We start from the raw sequence: 20,790 nt of genomic DNA on the forward strand, positions 1-20,790 counted from the left end.
AGTACTGCAGAGGATCCGGTTCCTGCATGCATGCACCTGAACGAGGAGAGGGCACTGAACCACACCGGGATTTAGCTGCTCGGCTCAGTGGGCACATATTCACTCGCCGCGATCGCGATCACCCCCTCCCTTTCCCGGGACGAATTGAAATATTGAACCGGCGACGGCGACGTGACACGGCGATTCCGAAGGTTGCAAGCCGTCCGAGCCCACGCTGCCGTTGGCAGAGCCGACAGGGCGTCGACACACCGGGGACACGCATCGAATCGCAGAGAATTAGTCACGCGCCCGCACGGGGACGGGGACGGGACGGGACCGCGCGCCGCCGGGGGCTCCCGATCCGCACCTGCTGGCACGCCGAGCGCCACGCAGCAGCAGCAGCGCATCGGCGTCGCCCAGGCCCGCCTGCCGACGCCGCCCCGCGCGCATGCGCGAATAGCCAGCCGTCCGCGTCCCACATCGCCAAATCTCCGCCGCCCGCATCCACCCGTACGCCCCGCACCGATCCCACCACGCATTCCCTCTCCTATCACGGCGCCCGCCATTCACACCTCGCGCCGGCGGCCGGCGCGCACCGGATCCCGTGAGCCCAGCCGGCCGGCCGGCCGGCCGGCGTGGCGTTTGCGTGAGCTGATCGGCAATCGCGCGCGTGGGAGAGCTAGCCCGGCCAGAGCCGCGCCGCCGTAAAGCTTGACCGGCGGGCGCGCGGGGCCAGCGCGACGCTGTCGGCGCCCGGCCGTCCTTGCTCCTGCAGCGCGCGTACGCGACGGGGACAGCCCGTGCGGCCACGCCAGGCCCGCGCGCGGACCTCCTAATGGTTTGGGTTAAAACCGATTTGCGGTGGATTGGATTTTGTATTGGGTCTACTTTAATTTGGTGGGAAATGTTTTCTCTAGCAATCAATTTGGTTTGGTTTTGTTTCACAAGAGAAACGGTTTGCTTTGGTTTTAGTCATTAATACTACTGACTAACTGCTCACTTAACATAGGGTCCACTAGTAGGTCTAGCTACACTATTTTGCACAGGATAGCTACCAGTCATACTGAGTCGTGTAGTTTCGATAAAGTTTTATAGTGTGAACGCGAGGTTTTATTTCCGGGGTCCGTCTCTTAATGTGGGGTCCACGTGTAGTTTTAGCCACACTGTTTTGCAGAGAGTAGCGGCCAGTCATACTGAATCATCTCCAAAAATTCCAATCAATTTCGATAAAATTTTATAGTGTGAACGCGAGTTTTTATTTTCAGGGTCCGGCTCTTGATATGGGACCTATATGTATGTCTAAATTTCTAGCAGACTCAAATGGTGTGATTTGGTTTGGTTTTTACTTAGTATATGGGTTGGTTTGGAGTAGTTTATGTAAATATATTTAATAAAAATAGTTTGGTGCGGTTTTGGTTTGGATCCTAAACCATTAGCACCCTGACGCGCGCCCGTCCCCCTGTATTGTATTGTACTGTACCGTGCGCGTACCGGGCGGGCCGGCGCCACCGCCACCGCCACCGCCACCCACCTCTCTGACGGACGTGGACGGTCGCGGCGTGACGCGACACCAGCTAATCCGTCGCCTCACCTCCGCACGCCCCGGGCGCGCAAGGCGGGGAAATCTATTTGTCGCGCGAGTGGCTGGGAGGCGACGCGTCGCAGAGGCGCTGTTCATCTTCAACCTCGCGACACGGGGCGACAGGGGGAGGCGGAGCAGCGGCGGCGAGCTAGGGGAGGGAGAGGGGTGGCCGGGAGGGGTGGTGGGTGGGCGGAGCGGCCGGCAGCGAGGTCGCCGCCGGCCGGGGTGGCGGTGGAGGCGGCGGATCTTTAGGGTTCGGGGTTGCCGGGGTCCGGGGGAGCTCCATGATCACCGGACCTAGAGGAGGGGGCCAGGGGTGGTGGCGGAGGCGGTTCGGCCGGCGGAGGGCGCGGTGGCGCTCGCGCCGCCGGTCGGCCGGGGCCGGACCTCCGGTGGGCGGTGCCGGTGGCGGGGGCGAAGAGAAGACGACGCGGCGGTGGCTAGACGGCGTGGTGGCGAGCTCGATTAGCGTGGCGGCGGTGGAGGGCGGCGGGTGCGGCGGGGGCGGCGCTCGCTTCTGTGATTGGACGCCTTCCAATCACAGAAGACGATGAATAGACGCCCCCTCGCGGCCGGCCGGCCGGGTGGGTCATCGTGACCAGCTGTGACGACCCGTGGCCGTTCCTCCACTCCGTACGTGGCCCGCGCCGCGCCGCGCCGCTCCACTACTCCGCGCCGGCCGGGGTGGGCGTTGCCGCGGATCTTAAAAGCGGCCGGGTTGCTTCTTGTTGTTGCCGTCGGCGAGATCTTTTCCGTTTCATTTCGAACCAAAAGGGTGCTTGCACTTTGCATCGTCGACAGTTTCATTTAGGTGCGTTCTACATCACCAGAAAGAATATAAATCCATGTGAATTCGACGATTTGAATGTTACACCAACTATAGTAGTATATACGTGTGCACATCAGATCAGGGCACACACGTGTCTATGTATCCAGCTGGTCTGAAGCAAAAAGAAGAAGAAGAATTTCGCCTAGCTAGTTTGGCAGCCGTTCTCGTATATATGGCTCACGTGACGATAGTACTAATGCTGTGTGCCATCGCGGCACCTACGTGCTCCAACCAATGATCAAGTGTACACAGTTACGTGCGTATGTGAGCATCGGATTTATTGAGCGGTACTGGTATCGCACGTGTGTAGAGGAAAAGAAAGACATCTAGCTGTACTGTGCAAATCCATTCAAAACTGTTTACAAAAATTCTTTGCTGCTGGAGCCTAGACCTCAGAGGCATATGCATGTTCACAAAGTTGCGCGCGTAGGAGTGGTAATGGGTCATAGTTCTCATACTTTCTTCACAATCCAATTTGGCCCTTAGTTTTTTAGCTCAAAATTAAATAAAATTAGAACTCCGCTCTTAGATTATTTAGGTTAAAAATTACGGCCCTTTACCACTGGTAGGAAAACCAGCGGGAGATAGGTATGGGTAGGATCGGACGATCCCACGACCAAGAGTGGAGTGGATATAAGTGAATTTTCTACCGCTAGCGTTGAAACTGACCGGTGTCTGGTTAGGGGACATGATTTGCTTGGTCGCTCTATTCCACAGTTAGTATGAAATTTCAATCCCTGCAGATTCCTCAGTGATCTGATAGTTAGGGGCCGGGGGAACTACCTTGTCGCTGTGGTCAGGAGGTTGGACTGGACTGGTGGTCGACGATGAAGGGGCGTCGGTCCGGCCGCCAGGTTTTGGCGAGGCAACATCACTGGTTTGCGCATCCAATAGTCAAAGTCAACATTTTACATATGCCACGAGTCGAGTGGGAATCTGTAGCATCTGCTTCTTCCATACCGCCACACATGCATGTAGCTAGCTGCTAGTGTTAGAAGTTCTAGGATCTTAAGCTCAAAAGGAACCACATAGATAACGTACCTTGATCTTTAGAGCCACTCATCTTCTTGTTCTTGCCTCTGTGTGTGTGTGTGTTTAGTGTGTGTGTGCGTCGGTTTTGTTCCCCGGTGTTGGCGACGGGAGGTGATCAGTACCTTGAACGGGGTTCTCACCCTGTTATTTATACCCGTTGCACACCGGGGGGGGGGGACCGCCATCGTAGAGTCGGTTGCCGTCCCTGATCAGGACGGCACGAGAACGTTCGTCCCGTTCATTGATTTTCTTTCATTAATTCATCTTATCACTTTACTGTAGATCATTCAATGAGCTTACTGTTTAAGCTCACAGATCATCACGTTATCCCAACAGCTAGGTGCCCTGATCGACCAACATGCGACGACGACGTTCATTTTCTACAAGAAGCGCAGAAATTCTAGCTTACTGCGGCGTGATAGGGAACCTACGAGGAATAATAATGAAAACTGTGCGCGCAGTCAAGCTTGTGGCTTCACTACAAATTAGTAAAGACTAGACAGCTTAGATGTTCACATGTTTGACTAATTTTCTTTTTCCTAGCTATAACAAGTGTATATCGTCTGTGGCAGGTAATGAAAGCTGTTTTCTTAATCACACACAATGGCATCTCGTACCATCTATATCCTCAAAGTGGGTGGCTTTAAGATCCGTGTTGCGTCGTTGGTGATGACTGGTGCGGCAGAGATACGAGCTGAGAGAGTATATTTCCTTCAGTTCAGTCCATACCAGAGGACACTGCAGGTAGCAGGACATCAGTTACCTAGTCAAAGAGTAATGACGTCAAAAGATTAAAACTTTGACCAAACATGCATTCCAGGACAATGCATATACAAAAATTGGACCAAAGGTACATAAGCATGTTGCGTAAGACGAAATTAACATCATGACTCAGCAGCATGTACATGCACACGCTACTCCTATTAATTCGTTTGAACGAAAATGACCCCCAATGCAATGGCCCTGCTGGTAACCAGTAACTGTCGTTCAACGCCTAACTCGATCCCAGGATGGATGAGCCTCAGCTCAAGATCGGATCATATAGACTAGAGTACTGCCAGCAGTTAGTTTACGCTGAGACCGGTCTTAACTATACCGATATCACAGATGAGATGGTCACATGCAAGAAAAAAATCTTAAGCACGCTTGATTTATATCTATTTATTCCTTAAGTTAAGCGATCGATATTACGTCATTCGCATTATGAATTGACGGGCTGCATTATATATTGGTGGTGATCACCAGACCCCCACACCCAGAAATTTTATAAAGTCCTCCGCTCCAAGAAAGTCGTATCCTTGCGGGCGCACGCTTTTTGCAACCGAGGAAAAAAACAAATCAAAAGGTAGCTGGGGGGAGAGCCTGCTGAAAAGCTCAAACCCTCCTCACTTCCACGCCTCTCCTCCCTTTCCACACTCCGGCAGCCACTCCCCATGTCTTCTAGAGGAGTAGGAGTAGGAGGAGGAGGAGGGGTAGGCGGCGGCGGAGGAGATCACCATGGCGTCTACCACCAGCACGGCCACGGCCATCTCGCCCGCGCAGATGGGGCCGAGTTCGTGTTCAGCAACAACGACATGGAGAGCTTCTTCTTCAGCCAGCCGGGGTCGGGCGTGGTCGGTGGCGGGGGTAGCAGCAGGACCGGCGCCGACGAGCTCATGCCGCCCAACTCCAGCATCACGGACTACCTGCAGGGGTTCCTGGACCCCTCCGGGCTAGCGCGGCACCTGGACACGCCGTGCCCGCCAGCGGAGGATGCCCCGGTCAAGCACGAGCTGTCCCTCGATGCGATGAGCCACGACAGCCAGGGCACCAGCGGCGGCGCGGCCGGAGAAGGGGCCGCGCTGCTCACGCCCAACTCCTCGGTGTCTCTGTCGTCCAGCGACCGGGAGGGGGACGGCCAGCCCCGTCGGTGCAAGAAAAAGGCCGACGATGAGGTGGCCGCGGAGGGGGATGAGAAAGATCAGGAAAACTCCACGAAAGCGTACGCGTTCTCTCATTAATTTGATGCTACTAATCTCTGTGTTCATCTCCAATTCTTGCTCGATTTGCACCATCTCTCAGTTTCTGATCCTTCTTCTTGGTGCATGTTAGATCTAGTCCTACTGTTGCTTAATGAACAAACAAACTTTTCCTACTATATGGTGCGAACATTAGGGTTTGTTTGCAATTGCTTCTTTAGGGTTCTTGGATCATCATCAAGGATTTTGAGATCCGGCGGCCAGCTCCAGATTTCGCAGTACTGGCTGGCTATGCTTTCCCTCTTCTTTATCTTTTCTTTCCGTTCCTTTTTGGTCCCGTTTCCAGTATGACTTTCTAGATCATTTGGTACTGTCCAATTCAATAGGCGGCGACGTACTCTCCAGAAGAGATCTTCCTTTGAATTAAACAATTGCTGCGTGCCGCAGCCCGCAGCTTCAATATTTGACCAACTAGCTTCATATCTGAAGATGAAACCCAAGATTTCTTTTCCCCCCTATTATAAAAGGTTTTATAGATTATAATATATATCCCGGAAGCACCGAAAGCATGCAGCCATAGATCTAGAGTATCTTCTGCAAAAAAAAACTAATAAATCTGGATATGGCATGCTTGATCGATCTCAATCGCCAACAGCTCGCTAGCTAATCTAATCTACTTAAGCTAACTCTCGCTTCTCGTGGTCACTATAGATCTACAGCACATGTTCGACTGATTGGCGCAAAAATATAGCCCTTGGCATGCAATATCTACTTCATCTATAGCTCTAGCTAGCTAGCTAGCACAAATTCATATCAAATCACTGGATTCGCGTCGCTTGATCGGAAAATGTGAAACCACATGTAAATGTGACCACAAGATCTATCTCAACCGTTGATTTCTCTTGGTCCAACCGTTGATTCACCTCACCTAATGTACTCCCATTCAGTCATGATCAGTCTCACCATTGATTCAAAATAATGAAGGGCCACGAAAACATGTGTGGTCACATTGTACATGTGAAAAATCCATGTTCATCGTCGATCGGTCTGATGCGTTGGTTAAAAACTTACCATGTAAATATATGTAACTACAGGACCAAACCCAACAAGAAGAAAGCCGAGAAGAGGCAGAGGCAGCCCCGCGTGGCCTTCCTGACCAAGAGCGAGGTGGATCACCTTGAGGATGGCTACAGGTGGCGCAAATACGGTCAGAAGGCGGTCAAGAACAGCCCTTACCCAAGGTTTGTATATATACTTTGGCAGTTTCATTTGTTCATACCAATCTATATATAGCCGCGCCATTATAATTGCATATGCTATCGATTGCGTACACACTTACGCTAGCAAGTACTCCCTCCATTTCAAATTATAAGTCATTCCAAGAATCTTAGAGAGTCAAATTTTTTCAAATTTGATCAAATTTATATAATAAGATAATAACATTTATGATAACAATCAAGTATCATTAAATTCTTTGTTAGCTATATTTTCATAGTATACCTATTTAATATCATAAATCTTTGTGTTTCTCTATATAATTTTGGTCAAACTTTGAGATGGTTTGACTCTCCAAGATTCTTGGAATGACTTATAATTTGAAACGGAGGGAGTAGCAACCAAGGTACCCAATAATGCCCTTATAAAAAAATGCCAAATAATATGCATTGCTTTACCCGCAAAAAAATGCATTGCACTTGTGTAGTACACCTTATATATAGCCTTCTGATCATGTGTAAAAATTCTCCGGCGAAACGCATGCAGGAGCTACTACCGGTGCACGACGCCCAAGTGCGGCGTGAAGAAGCGCGTGGAGCGGTCGTACCAGGACCCGTCGACGGTGATCACGACGTACGAGGGGCAGCACACGCACCACAGCCCCGCCAGCCTCCGCGTTGGCGGCGCGCACCTCTTCATGGCCGGGGCGCACGCGCTGCCGCCGCACCTCATGCCGCCCGGCGGCGGCTTCCGGCCGGACCTGATGGGCATGATGCGTCACCACCCCACCATCCCCTCGGGCGCAAGCCCTAGCATGTTCCTGCCGAGCATGCCGCCTCCGCAGATGCCAGCGCCGTCGCCTCCTCCCCCTCCTCTTCAGCAGCACCACTTCACTGACTACGCCCTCTTGCAGGACCTTTTCCCGTCGTCCACAATGCCCAACAACCCATAACTAACTGCATGCCACACAATTAGCTGCTAGCCTAGATCGACACATGAGATGCTTCTTCTGAAATACTCGAGTTTGCGTGCGCGCGCCAAATGTGATCGCCTGATGACCCTATATTATTGGGCTTGGTCTTTGCACGGTGAGGGTGTTGTTGTTATTGATTAATCTGATGCAAGCTTTCATCTTAAACTTTTGCTTGCATTTCTTCCTCTTCCATTTGTCAACTTCTCTCCTACCTCGCGCGGATCGGAGTACTAGATGGAAGTTACTTTATTTGTAACTATCGCTAGAACGGCAACATATATAATTTGTCATGTACTCCGATCCGCCACAGCCCGAGCGCCGCCGCCACAGCCGCCGGCGCGCCCCCGCCCGGCCCCCGGCGCGCCGCCCCCTTGCGCCCCCGCCCGAGTGCCCCCGCCCCGGCCCCCGGCGCGCCGCCCCCCTGCGCCCCCGCCCAAGCACGCCGTCACCACGCACCGCCCCCTTGCACCCCCGCCCCCCGCCCCGGCCTGCGGCGCCCGCCCCCGCCTGAGCGCCGCCGCCTCGGCCGACTGCCCCTCCCCCGGCCATACCTCATTATTTTGGCGTCCTCCGCCACTGAAGAGGGCTACTATTTCATTTCTTTCCCTAGCTGCTAGTTCCCATGTGAAACTCAAGAAGATGCCATCTCCACTTCTTGTTTTCCCTAGCATGGTGTCTGGATGGATGCCGTGTGCAGGCGTGCCGCTTCTCTGGTCCATATGTGTAGAGAACTGGAAATGTTGGTGCATTATGTAAACAAGAGTTTGTTTGCTTTGGTGTTGATTCATCTCACTGAAACGGTTTCTTTTGTGAGTAGCTAGCCATGCAGAAAATGCTTTCATACGGATCTTTATTTGTTTCGGTGGTAGCACTACCGAGAAAATAATTTGAGGCTGTGATATTCATCGATGCTAGCTGTGACCTTGCTATACATGAGGCTGTGATTTTAATTGATTTTGTTTGGTACACATGTAGACTATTGAAATCAAGAACGAGTACTGATGCATGTCCTGTCTCAACTTCACAACCGGTGTTGTGGCATCTCTGTGAAATTTCATTTTTTTCCGTGAACGTGATTGAGCACCTATTTCATTAAAATGATCGTGAATTTATTATATCGGGCTAGCTTCTAATTATCCTTTTTAACTGTATGAAATATCTTGTTTGTGTTTCCCCCAGTTTATATATTATACTAATTTATTATGCCCTAAATTGCATTGCGTGCATATTCAAGCACAGGAGGCAAGTTTGTAAAGCTTCGAAAGTACTGGTCAGTTGGTACATGCTACAATTTTCCTCTAGTCAAATTAGCATAGTTGATACATCTCTAGTGGAACAAAAGTAGATCTAAACATGCATATGCATGCATTTTTATTTTAAAAAGGTTTTATACAGATAAATTGAAATCTTTTTCAGCAATACTCTACATATATTTCGTAAATCGTATATTCTCTTTACCACTCTCTAGTAGACGTATAACAAAATTAATTTTACAGTCCTGAACATTTTACAAATGTTGACGGCTACAGCTTAAGGATCCTATACACGTGCGTGGGCGCACTTTCTAGCCGGATTTTGTTGAAGCGGGTTTGAATTTTAATAGATTATCCAACCCCGAGTACATTAGCATGCATGGAATGTTAATTTTTACAGGCACAGTTTTTTTCTTTAAATCGGTATTTACCTAGCCCCCCCCCCCCCCAAATGTTAAAGTTGCACCTTGCTTTGTTTCAGTTTCCCTCTTTGGTATAGCTGAATTCCCTAGTTTTTGGTATGTAGTCAGGACTCAGTACTAGTGCCATGTCCTTGATTCCCTCTGCCGTCATTTTTGACCAAACCATTCCCACCTCTTATACTTTAAGACACACCTGAAAGCTAGGCCGCCATAAATTAGCTACTCCTTGCCTATGCATCCTATTGACAGGAGCTGAATGAGTGGAATTGCAGGTTAGGTACGTAGCCTTGGGAAATTGACAAAGGAAAAAAAAAGAAGTCAATCCAACTCTTCGACCTTATTTTAAAATATTGCAAGAGAGTTTAGGAAACAATAGGTACGGTCATCTTGATGATATACACACAACAAATAAATCATGGATACAGGTTCCCGAATGAAGAAATGGGAAGCAGTTAAGCGAGAAAGCTACTCATGCACTAGTCTTTACTCCTTACACGTAATTATCGTTGAACACCACAATTATTTGGCAAATTAATTACTATCTAGGAGCGGAATCATGTGTAAAGCGCGTGTACTAAATTATCAACTCCTACAGGTTTAATTTGTTTTGATTAAGCACACACGCATTTAACTTAGCTTCCTAATAAATTAAAGGTGACGATTATTTATACTCTCTTATTTTAACTGTTGTGGGCCCGTTGAGGCATGATACACTTGCTCGTCCGTATATATATAGTATTTGCCTCCATACGCTTAATATAAATAATGCCCATGCTGATTGCACGTACGGCCGGTCAGGTATTATATCGATCCCCACGCAAGAAGTAGTATCAACGACTCATCAATTATATTTGTACGGTCTAATACTGATGATGAACGACTGTATGTGTCCTTTATTTCAGTGTGCAAATTTATACTTATTAGTACATCCGTTCTAAAATATATATATAATGTTTAGAACATGATATTTAGCTAAAAAATGAACTAATTAGCTTGTTGGAAACATTATATACAGGGCCGTCTCCAGGAATTTGGGGCCAGTGCAAAATGCAAATTGAGGCCCTAATTTTTTTTAAAAATATTTAGCCTAATATTACTAGTTAAGATTGAGCGGGTGCTTGTATTGTTTATCTCTTCTTATACATTTTAGAACAACTTTCACTGCTGCAAAAACAATTTGTAGGAACGTCCTATTTTTCTAGGGGCAGTCAAAATGTAACCCGCTGTTATAAATGGAGCGGAGCTACTGTAGCACCTGACCCTCTCCTAGAAAAGTATTTTTAGGACGGGTGACCTCATTACCCGCTCCTGAAAATATGGCTCATTTTTCGGAGCGGGTGATGGTGTCACCCGCCCCTATAAATTGATTTCTAGGGACGGGCGACGCCTCCACCCGCCCCTAAAAGCTTTCAAATTAGTCTAACCACTAATTAAACCACTAGGGGGCCGTATAATTATCAGATTATAGGACAAATAAAATATTTAGGCCACTGTTGATTAATCTAACCACTTATTAAACCTACATTTGAGATGTTTTCATTTCTAATCTTTGAAAAGGAAAAGGAGAAACGAAGTGAATACTTACACCTTGCTTCGAGAATTTTATTATTTACTTATTATCAACCGATATTTACCAAAGCACCAATCAGTTGGACGGCTGATCAACAAAATACCTAAGTACCTGACGAACGGACATGCTACAGACCTATGCCTATACTGGGTTTGGGGGCCCACCTATTTGTGGGCCCTGTGCGAGCGCCCATCTCGCACACCCTCTTGGACGGGCCTGATTATATACTATTTAAGAACGGAGGGAATATAGTAGTTTTTTTAGCAAAATATTGACACCAACATGCAGGCACCCACTTGAGTTTTTATTAGTTCATTGGCCATCCATTCATCTATATACAATGGATGGCTAGATGAGCAATTTTTTTGTATTTTTTAAATTAGATGCCGCCCCGTGTTTAACTTAAATGTCACCCAACAAAAAGCGATGCGTTTCATTGAGATCCTAGGGCACCACAATTTTACTCACCCAAGATAATGATAGATGTTTTATTGTAGAACATATAAATAAACTGTCCGTACTTTAAGCTAACCTAATAGGATGATTGGATAGTTTCTATAGCATTACTTAGAACGTTATGTAAGAAAATGATGATGTGGTAATCGAGTTAGAGAAGAGAAGAGAAAACCTTTTCATGCAAAAAACTAGCTCTACATGATCGAGAACAATGGAGAAGTAGGATATGAAGGGGAAGAGAGAGAACATTGGATGGTAATTTATTTTGAAGAAACTATTTGGAAAGCTAATTTCTACGTGTGGTTTCTATATAACATGTTAAGTATGGAAAATACTTGATAGTGTCTGGTGCGACTGTCCTAAACAACTAAAGGTAGACAGCTAGAATAATATTTTAGAGCATCTCCAAGAGTCTTTCTAAATTTCACTCTCTAAATTATCATTTGGAGAGCCTTCTCTATAAAAATCGCTTTTTATATGCTTTTACTCTCCAACAGCTTTTCTATATCCTGTGTACACTCTAGAAAGCTATGTTCGTTATCTATCTTTGGCTAGCAAGAAATGTGGAATGGAGAATGGCTATGTTTGAATAACCATTTAGAGAAGCAGTTGGAGGGTATTTTTCAATCAAAATCTCTATTTCTAACAATGGGGAAGATATAGAGAGTCTCTTGGAGTTGCTCTTACATATGACTATTGCAGATTTGCAGCCATGCATGTTCCTTTGGCTTTAGATGTGATAAAGAATTCCGAACAAAATCATTTCATATGTATATAACGATCGGAAGGACTTCAGTAGAATAAAACAAATGGATTATGATGCAAGTTAGGTTCCTTGGGAATTGGATGTGATGTGATCTGATGGATCATAGAGACCTAGACTCGGTAGTAGCCCACGCAAGTTGGATGATTTCCTCAAATTCAGCGGGGACTTTATATTATCCGTTGAAAAGTTTGGCTCGTTAATCATACTATATTTTAGGCTGTGCGTATGTGACCGGTCCCGCCTTAATTACTTGTCCACCAGTTCACCATTTTCTGACGCCTACAACCAACAAAAATTAACATCTTGCAGTCGTTCCGGTGCAGTTTGCCACCCACATGGCCACATTGTCACTGCCACACACTGCCTATATAACACAGAGAGAAGTATATGTACAATACAAATACTACAAGGTGGTATCTATAGTTTGGTGAGCCAAGGCTGCTGCAGAGATAACAGTTATGAAAACATCCACATCATCAATATGCCTTACCTTTTAGCAGCTGGAAAGGCTATGATGATCCTGATGCTTGATGGCTAATTTTGGTGCTAGAGCACAACGAGCCCGCACACGAAAATGAACTTTGTGTGTGACATCCAAGGATAATAATCCTGTAAAGAATGAAAGTGAGAGATCACGAACTACTACTACTCAAGCGAGCTAGCCGGCTACGGGTCAGAATTTGACCCCAGGCATATCAGAATCCGCTTGAGGACAAAGTGGTGGCTGGCGGGGCCGGCTCTATATTTTTAAGTTTAAAAACCCTTAGACAAGCAAGAAGATAAGAACCTGTTGAACTAATTTTTAGTATCAAAATTACAATATATAGTACGAATAATAAAAATTACTTTGCAATATATGTACAGCTCATAAAACATAACAAAAGTGTAAAAAAGTTAAAAACAATAACCATTATGATTATCTTAAATAAAAATATAATGCTGCAGTGCCTTGTAAAAAATTATATGCACTAACTACCTATATGTGATGGCTTTCAAAGGCTTATTATGATGGGCTTTCAAAGATTTATATGTAAAAAAAATGTATGTAACATATTATGCGTAAAAAAATAATCATTGTCATGGACTTTCAAAAACTTATTATGCCAAATAGAAAATAATATATACTGCTTGCCTATATGGTCTTGGGCCTCCATCTCCATGGGCTCCCGGCGGTAGCACTGCCTGCCCCCGAGCCGGCCCTGGTGGCTTAACGCAGTGCTCCCTTCGTTCCAAAAAATAAGTCACTTTAGGATTAAAATTTGTCCCAAAAATAAGTCATCTTACCCAATATAGAAGAGAATTTTTACAATGATTAAAAAATAAGAGCCATTCATCTTACAGAATCGTACGATGGTCAAGGTACGAAGTATCTGTAAGTACCTAGACTAAAGTACCTGACGTTATAAAAATATGGGACCGAATACTAATTTAATTTAATTTTTATAAATACCTTCCATTTATCAATGGCTAGAAAAAATATCAAAGCAAAAGTACCTGAAAGTACCTATTGGTACTTTACAATAATTGTAACAAAGCTCTATTTAGAAGGTGCATGGGTATGGAAAAAATCAATTAGTATCAAATATGAATAATAATAAGTGCAAGCATAGTCATTTTACTTTATTAATTTGTTCTAGAATTCCTAGAATGATTTGTTTTTTGGGACGGACGGAGGGAGTATACCCCCCAACGTTTAACGTGCCATTTGAATTGATCTCACAATCGGCACCCAGCTACTACCATAGAATTTTTTTGCCGACTTTTTTTTCGACGTAAGAGACGTGACAGGGAATCCTATATCGTGGAAAGGAAGCGATCAGCAGTAGGCGTCGATCCGTCGGTCATTCTGTCCATCGTTGGGTCACCGACAAGGACGGTTCCTCGAACCACATAACAAAGACGCGCGCCCTGTTTTTTTTTTCCCTGTCAAGACTTGCAGTCGTAGATAGGCTCGCAAGTTGCAGGTCAGACGGCGCGTGCGAACGCACTGCTCGGGGATTCCCGGCCGGCCGGGCGAAATCTTGGGACGGAAAGGGCGAAAGTAATGGTCTAGCGTAGTGGCCGGTGGTGCTTGGCACGAACATGAGATGGGTGCAGAGACGCAAGATGATAATTTTTAGGTTATTGGATCAACCTAAAAAATTAATAAAATGAACTAGAATGTTATTCTATGTAAATAATTTAGAAGAAGAAATAAACTAGAGTAACATAGTAATGTAATTAATTAACTGACCTACGAACACCATTGGATATCCACTTGCATCCTTAGGTGGATGCAATAGCGAGTGATTTGTTTTTTTTGGAAAATAAAGTTCTATTTTGATTCTCAAACTACTTTAATAGTCTAATTTTCAACTTTTAACTACAGAACAGAACAGGTAACGGGAATCCATTTATACTGAGCCGATGAAAGCATCAGTAATGTCTTTGTCGGAGGCACTGGACAAGAGTCAGAGTCATTTTATTATGCGGACATATTCTACCTAAACAAGTGATAGTATAATTCAAACTCCAACTCTTTTATAGGATACATAATGATGCCAAACACCAGTTCTAGGATGACTTCATTCAAAAAGTTCTAGGATGACCGTGGCAATGAAAGGGAAAATATGTTGTCAGCTACATGTTTATTACATATGAAAGAATGAAGGAAGGCCTGGGTATCGTTTCCTTCTTGGAGGAAATGTTTTTCAAGAGCCTCTTTTGCAGTTTAGGTGTTGCTATGGTGGTGCACCGAACTGAAGACTAAAGCGTGTAGCATGATATATGATGTCACGTCATTTTCTCCTTCATATGTATAGGCTGTGTGTAACATAGATATACAGAGGCTATGATTATTCTTAATATAGTTGTGCTATAATAACATAATTATCTAGGTTAATAAAGCCTAAATTATAAAAGACATATATAAGTAGTTCTTTTAGAACTTATTATGAGCACTCCACTAGTCATAAATAAGTACTCCCTCTATTCTAGTTTATGCGCTTTTGACTTTCCAAGATTCATTTTTACTATATGCATCTAAATATACCAAACACAACCAATAATTTAAAACGAAGGGAGTAAGTCTTGTACATCGGGATAGCCTCTAAAACACAACTTTAATTAGTAACCTTTATAAAAAATATTTATAAAATATGGTAAAAATATACTTTTGAAACTACACGTCTATACATATCGTAATATAACATTTTTAAATACCCAAATTCAACACATAAAAGGGGATATCCGATAGTTCAAGAGAGCCACCATAATTATGCGATTGGGTATAAATCAAACAATTAACGGACATAGTTTTGTTTGAAAGTCAATCTAGGATAAGAAAATAATGATTCAGGTTCGCAAGATGAACACTGGTTTCTTTGTGTTGTGGCTTTGCAAGTATAGAAGTGGAATCATTATGTCCGTTAATTGTTTTTAGGAAGACCGGTACTATATAAGCGAAGGAGGGGCACATCCAAGAAATCTCGCACAAAACTTTCCAGGATAATGTGGTCGGGCGCGATGTTTCCTGGAAGATGCTTCAACGTCCAAGCACATGTTGAAATTTGATAACCGTGGAGCAACTACCAATGATCAAACACCAATTTGCTGGGCTGTGCCGTTAGACAGCGACTCTTCGAGTGTTACTGCTTTGTACGTTTCCCCTTTTTGAGAGGAAAATGTTTGAACATTTCTAGCTTGGTGAAGCCTCTCTTTCAAGTTTCAGCTGTTGAATGATTCATTCAACAAGTCGGTTTGTATGCTTCTTGGATCATAGATGACCACACCTGCACACCATCAAAGAACAAAGTTTCCCTGATAGTAGGATATACCTGTACAGTTGCAGGCATATAGAGCCGCCAATATCTACAAATAGAAACTGATCGAGTTTATTTCCCCATGCTATATATGACGGACCGACGAAAATGCATACCACCTTAGCCTGAGAATAATCAATCAAGCACGTGAGACTCTTTTTTTTTGGAATTTAATATTTGTTAATATCCCTAGTTGGTGGAGAGGTAGGAAGTTATATTTCCGTTTGAAAAAAAAAGAATCACTTGTATAAATAGAGCATACTGTCAACTAACAGTTTGTTCACAAATAGCTAAAAAACTGTCCTGTATACTACTGTAAAAATAAAAAATGTAAGACTTGCTTTCTGGATGGACTGCAGAGACCAAAGTGCACCCCTACATCGTATACCTTTGAAATTTCAATACATTGCAGGACATTGATATTTAAATTTGACATATAGGAGTATAAAGCATTATATCAGCTTGCATTGCGTCGAAAGCTCCTTGTTTTTTTTTCTGTAAAATCAAATGAGGTGCTATTACATCTTTATTTGTATTATTGCAACTTTTTTTGCTGAGATCCTTTACGTGCAATTTTTTTGAGAGGATTTTCAAGTGAACTTGGTGTCGGTGTGAGAGCTGTTACAGTGAAGCAGAGACCTGTTTTGTTGGGCTTTTCCATATGTTTTCCACCCTGTTCAAAACCGAATTTCATATGGGCCAATATGTGGGCTAGCTAACCCAGAGAACTTTTGTCGCCAGACAAAAAAAAAACGATAGATTAGGTGACAAAGATTAGTTAATTAATTAGGGCCGGGGATGGACGACGGTGATATTCACACGATAAAAAATAAATTAGTTAGGTGAAACCCTTGTAGATTCACACACGACATGTATTGATTTGGAACCGTGGGCGTGGGCCAACTTCAGATAGTAGCTCTGCATATATTGCCCTGAAAAGTGCTTCAATTTCACTTGGAAATGACGAGTCCCAAACTAGATCAGAACAGGTACCATTTTTGTGCCGTGAGCAGAGGTACTTTCAAAGCGATTTTACTACATGGCTGACTTGAAAAACCATGACTAAAGACGAACCAAAATGTTGGGTTTTGTACTCTTGTCTGACAGACCTAAGGAAGAACAAATCTGACGGTCACTCTGATCTGTACAAAGCACATTCAGATTCTTATTTATGCAAGAGACAAATGATAAGTATGTATAATTTGAAGATTTGGAGAATCAACATGTACCTATGTCAACAGACATCCTAAAAGGTTGCACTTCAAATTCAATTTTGTGTAATGGAGAACCAACAAGGATGTATATGTTTAGTTTCATCTTAGAAGAAACAACAAGTATTCATGTGAATGCACCATCCTTTCAGGATGCTGTCTAGACTATACAATGTCGGAACTCGGAATGGTCACAAAGAAGAATCCATAGAAGTGTGTAGGAATCCATACATCTCTGTGATCTTTATTGTGGTTGTATCTATTATAGTAAATTCAATTCATATGATGACCAAAGAAATACAATGGCCAATGAGGCCAGCTAAGTGGACAGTAAATTGATCAAAACATAGGAATGTAGAAGGAGAGGAAAAAGCTAGGATATTCATCTCTTAGCTCTAAAAGACTAAATCCACTAATAGACGGTTATATCTCGCTATAGTCGCTAAATTAATGGTTATTTAGCCAACTAAATTATATAATTAGTTTTTATTTATTGTTAGTTTAGTATTGAACTTCGTTATTTACAAATTTTAGTATTTCGTCAATGATGTAACGAGGGAATGAAGCCCAAGACATACTTTAGTACATGAAATTTTCTTGATTTGATATTTATATGCAAAATTACTCATAGATTTATGCATGACGTTGAATTAGAAATGCATAATCATGAGAAGCTTCTAGAAAATTAGAGAGTATGTATGAACCATGGTTACCATGCTTCATAGTGAAATATGGAATACTCTATAAATTAGATATTTGTATGGTTAGATAAGTATGAGAAAAATTCTAGAGTTAAATATTTTGTAAAGAAGTGTATAGAAGATGGACACATGGCAAAACCATGAGCCATGAAGTTCTATAAATAGGGGTACTCCCCTCCTTTCTTGCCCCATACAATGGCATACGAGGTCTCAAGTAGGAGATGGTAAGGTTGCCATGTAGTGTAGCAGTGTCATGGTAGGATAGCCATATAAAGAGTGTAATAGTCTTGTGTTGTACTAAGTTATGGTGCATAAGATGTCTCAAGTAGGAGATGCAAAGCTTGATTGATTGTTCTAATTCTGCACCCCATAGAGGAGCGATAAAAACTTAATTATGAGGCAGTTGAAAGACCACAAACAAATTTAAATAAGCACAAGAAAAACAACTTTTGTCTTGAAAAGACCACGACAAGGAAATATGAATCCTGTTGATGCATTCATGAGGAAAATGAAAACACAGAGAACACATCAGAAGATATGTGTACCTAAATTTGATCAATATTTGCTCAATTTTTTTTTACACCTGCACGAGGTTGGGGGTGCGGTTAGTATTGTTGGTGCAGGGCTCGGACTTGATGTCCTTGCCGTTGTTGGAGCTGTCGACGCGGGTGATCTCGGCGGCTGCGTTCTTGGTGCTGTCGGTGTGCAGAGGGAGAGGGCGGCTGGCGAGGTCGGTGTGCAAATAAAGCATCCAATCATGTCTTGACTTGGCCGAACGAACAAAAATCTCATGCACCGGATGGAGCAATAGGAGGAGGCAACCAGGCGTGTCATCGTTCTTGACCCAGAGATAGAGAGAGACCCTCCTTCCCCGGTAGGCTCCACGAGTTCTAGAGTCTTCTATGTTCCATCACCTTGCCCAAGGACTAGAGGAGGAGACAACTCCTTGCTCTTGGCCATCAGCTTTTCCGGTGACTCCTTAGCAACTGAGCTACCGCAGTTTGGATGATAACTAGTAATTTAGGTCGTTTATTTGCATCTTACATTTCTTGTTTAATTAGTAGCAAAGAAAGAATGCTGATGGATGTACCAGCTGTAGATTGACTGTAGTATGCTGGTCAAAACAAGGAGCTAGGAATTGATTAAGGCATGTGTTCAAAAAGTGTTATAATCTGTGTAACATCCGAGTGTTGATCTATCAACTCCACATCTCACTTAATAACTTGCTGCTGTGGTAGGAAGTCGTCAACAACTGCAACTAGATTCTTCAAACTCGAGTGAATGAATGTGAATCTAGCTGAAGCGGCATTAGCGTAAAGCACCGTGCAAAACAAAGAATGCAGATGCATGGTAGCTAAGTGATAAAGGTCGGAGACGCCGTGGCTTCATTTTTTTTGCTTGGTTTTTGGCTAGTTATTATAGGGATGGTTGTTCCTGTAACTGAAAGTATGTATTTAGGGATTTGACGTCGTTGATTCATGCACTAGTTCGATCGTCAGCCCCAATGATCCTGTTCAATTCCTTTCCTGCTACAGAAATGCTGAATAAGTACATACATACATGTACTAGCAGTTATAAACCGACCGTACAATATGTGGTTCGTGTACTAGTACCTAGTGGTACTGTTCTACCTTGCATACATACATGTACTAGCAGTTATAAACCGATAGTACAATATGTGGTTCGTGTACTAGTGGCTGGTGGTACTGTTCTACCTCACCGTTGGAAATCCTTGTTGGAGGAACTGGAATTGAGAGGAGCTATACGGTATTTTATCCACAGGAACAAGTAGATTATTATCACCCTTCTCCTCGCATCAACAGTACGGGAACTCTCCTCACGGCACAATGCAAGGCCGCAGCTAGTCGGGCGGTTCAGGCAGACGGCTGGTCGTCGGACTCCGATCCAATGCAATGCGTGCTAACTAGTTTTCTGTTCTTCATCATGTTACAATGCCATCCTGGTACATGGATATTATACATCCATCAATTCGAAGGTTGCTCTCTCTCTCTCTCTGCATTTGTGCGTTTATACGTTCCAGTCCCAATGCTGTGCTCCAACCGTTCTGAAAACAGAAGTAGTTTTAATTTTTACTCATCAATTCATGGTGGATCTGCACAGCACAGGCTAGCACTAGCAGCACAAGTACGAAATGAAAGGTGCATCACTTTTTTTTATTTTGCCTTGCTGTCTGCCTAGCTTACGTCACGCGCGTTGGGAGCAAGTAACATGCCATGAAACCTAGCCGCTCTATAAGCTGAATTGGGTGCAGGCAGCCAGGCAGCAAACTTCAGGGTCATCTTGGCAACTTGTGAAGTTGTGACTGACCTGACCTCCATTCTTTCTTCCTTGAATCAAGACAATATACACCATAGAAGTATGGTGTATCTTATCTGGACCGTTCATTCCCCTTTGGGGATGTGTGCTGTATTTGTTGTTTAGTAGGTTATGTACTCTAGGCATATGAACTTTTTAGTAGATATTCGTATACGTATCACGAGGCCCGATGCAAGGACAACAGGCATGCATAGTTTTATGGGCGACGTCCAGGTGGTTCGAATTTTGAAAATCAGATCTAGTGGAGGCCGATACACTTTACAGCCGGAGGCTCCGGCCGGCCGGGTCTCCGAGTGCTTAGGAGGTTCGCCGGAGTTCTCATAGCAGAGCTACCAGGAGGGAGGGCGAAGTTGTACCATGAGGTAACGGAGGTCTACAGCCTGTACTGGATAGGTGCTTGGGCAGAGCTAGGTGTGAGTGTGTGTGTGTGTGTGTGGGGGGGGGGGAGCGCGTGGTCGGAGGGAAGCCGCCTACGGTGTCTCCGGTGGCCGGGCTTGGTGGTGGAGCTTGTGTCGGGCATTCGGCGAGTGGAGATGCGAGGAGAACGAGGTGCGGTTGTCCGGTCTGCTGGCAGAAAAGATTGTGAGGTTAATGTTCCTGCGGAGGCTGTGGAGCCATGTTTGCCGGAGTTGATTCCGAGGCCTAGAGATCTTGGCGTGGAACTTCTTCGCCAATTTGGCTCTGGGGAGCCCGAAGGATTGGACCG

The 20,790-nt window shown here is 44.6% G+C and overlaps 1 protein-coding gene across 1 annotated transcript; it reads left to right on the forward strand.

The window, feature by feature from the left end:
* Positions 1–4,699: 4,699 nt before the first annotated feature.
* On the forward strand, positions 4,700–7,918 carry LOC120671929 (WRKY transcription factor 71-like). Its single transcript, XM_039952190.1, has 3 exons — positions 4,700–5,403; positions 6,475–6,621; positions 7,142–7,918. The coding sequence occupies exons 1-3, from the start codon at positions 4,856–4,858 to the stop codon at positions 7,545–7,547; spliced, it is 1,101 nt and encodes a 366-aa protein (XP_039808124.1). The 5' UTR covers positions 4,700–4,855; the 3' UTR covers positions 7,548–7,918.
* The last annotated feature ends 12,872 nt before the right edge of the window (positions 7,919–20,790 follow it).

The sequence above is a fragment of the Panicum virgatum genome, chromosome 5N (genome assembly GCF_016808335.1).
Source record: "Panicum virgatum strain AP13 chromosome 5N, P.virgatum_v5, whole genome shotgun sequence".
In the NCBI taxonomy this organism is placed as follows: domain Eukaryota; kingdom Viridiplantae; phylum Streptophyta; class Magnoliopsida; order Poales; family Poaceae; genus Panicum; species Panicum virgatum.

Coding starts and splice junctions, on each gene's coding strand:
- LOC120671929 (XM_039952190.1), top strand. CDS start 4,856: ATGTCTTCTAGAGGAGTAGGAGTAGGAGGAGGAGGAGGGGTAGGCGGC. Junction 5,404..6,474: donor CAGGAAAACTCCACGAAAGC/GTACGCGTTCTC, acceptor ATGTAACTACAG/GACCAAACCCAACAAGAAGA. Junction 6,622..7,141: donor AAGAACAGCCCTTACCCAAG/GTTTGTATATAT, acceptor AAACGCATGCAG/GAGCTACTACCGGTGCACGA.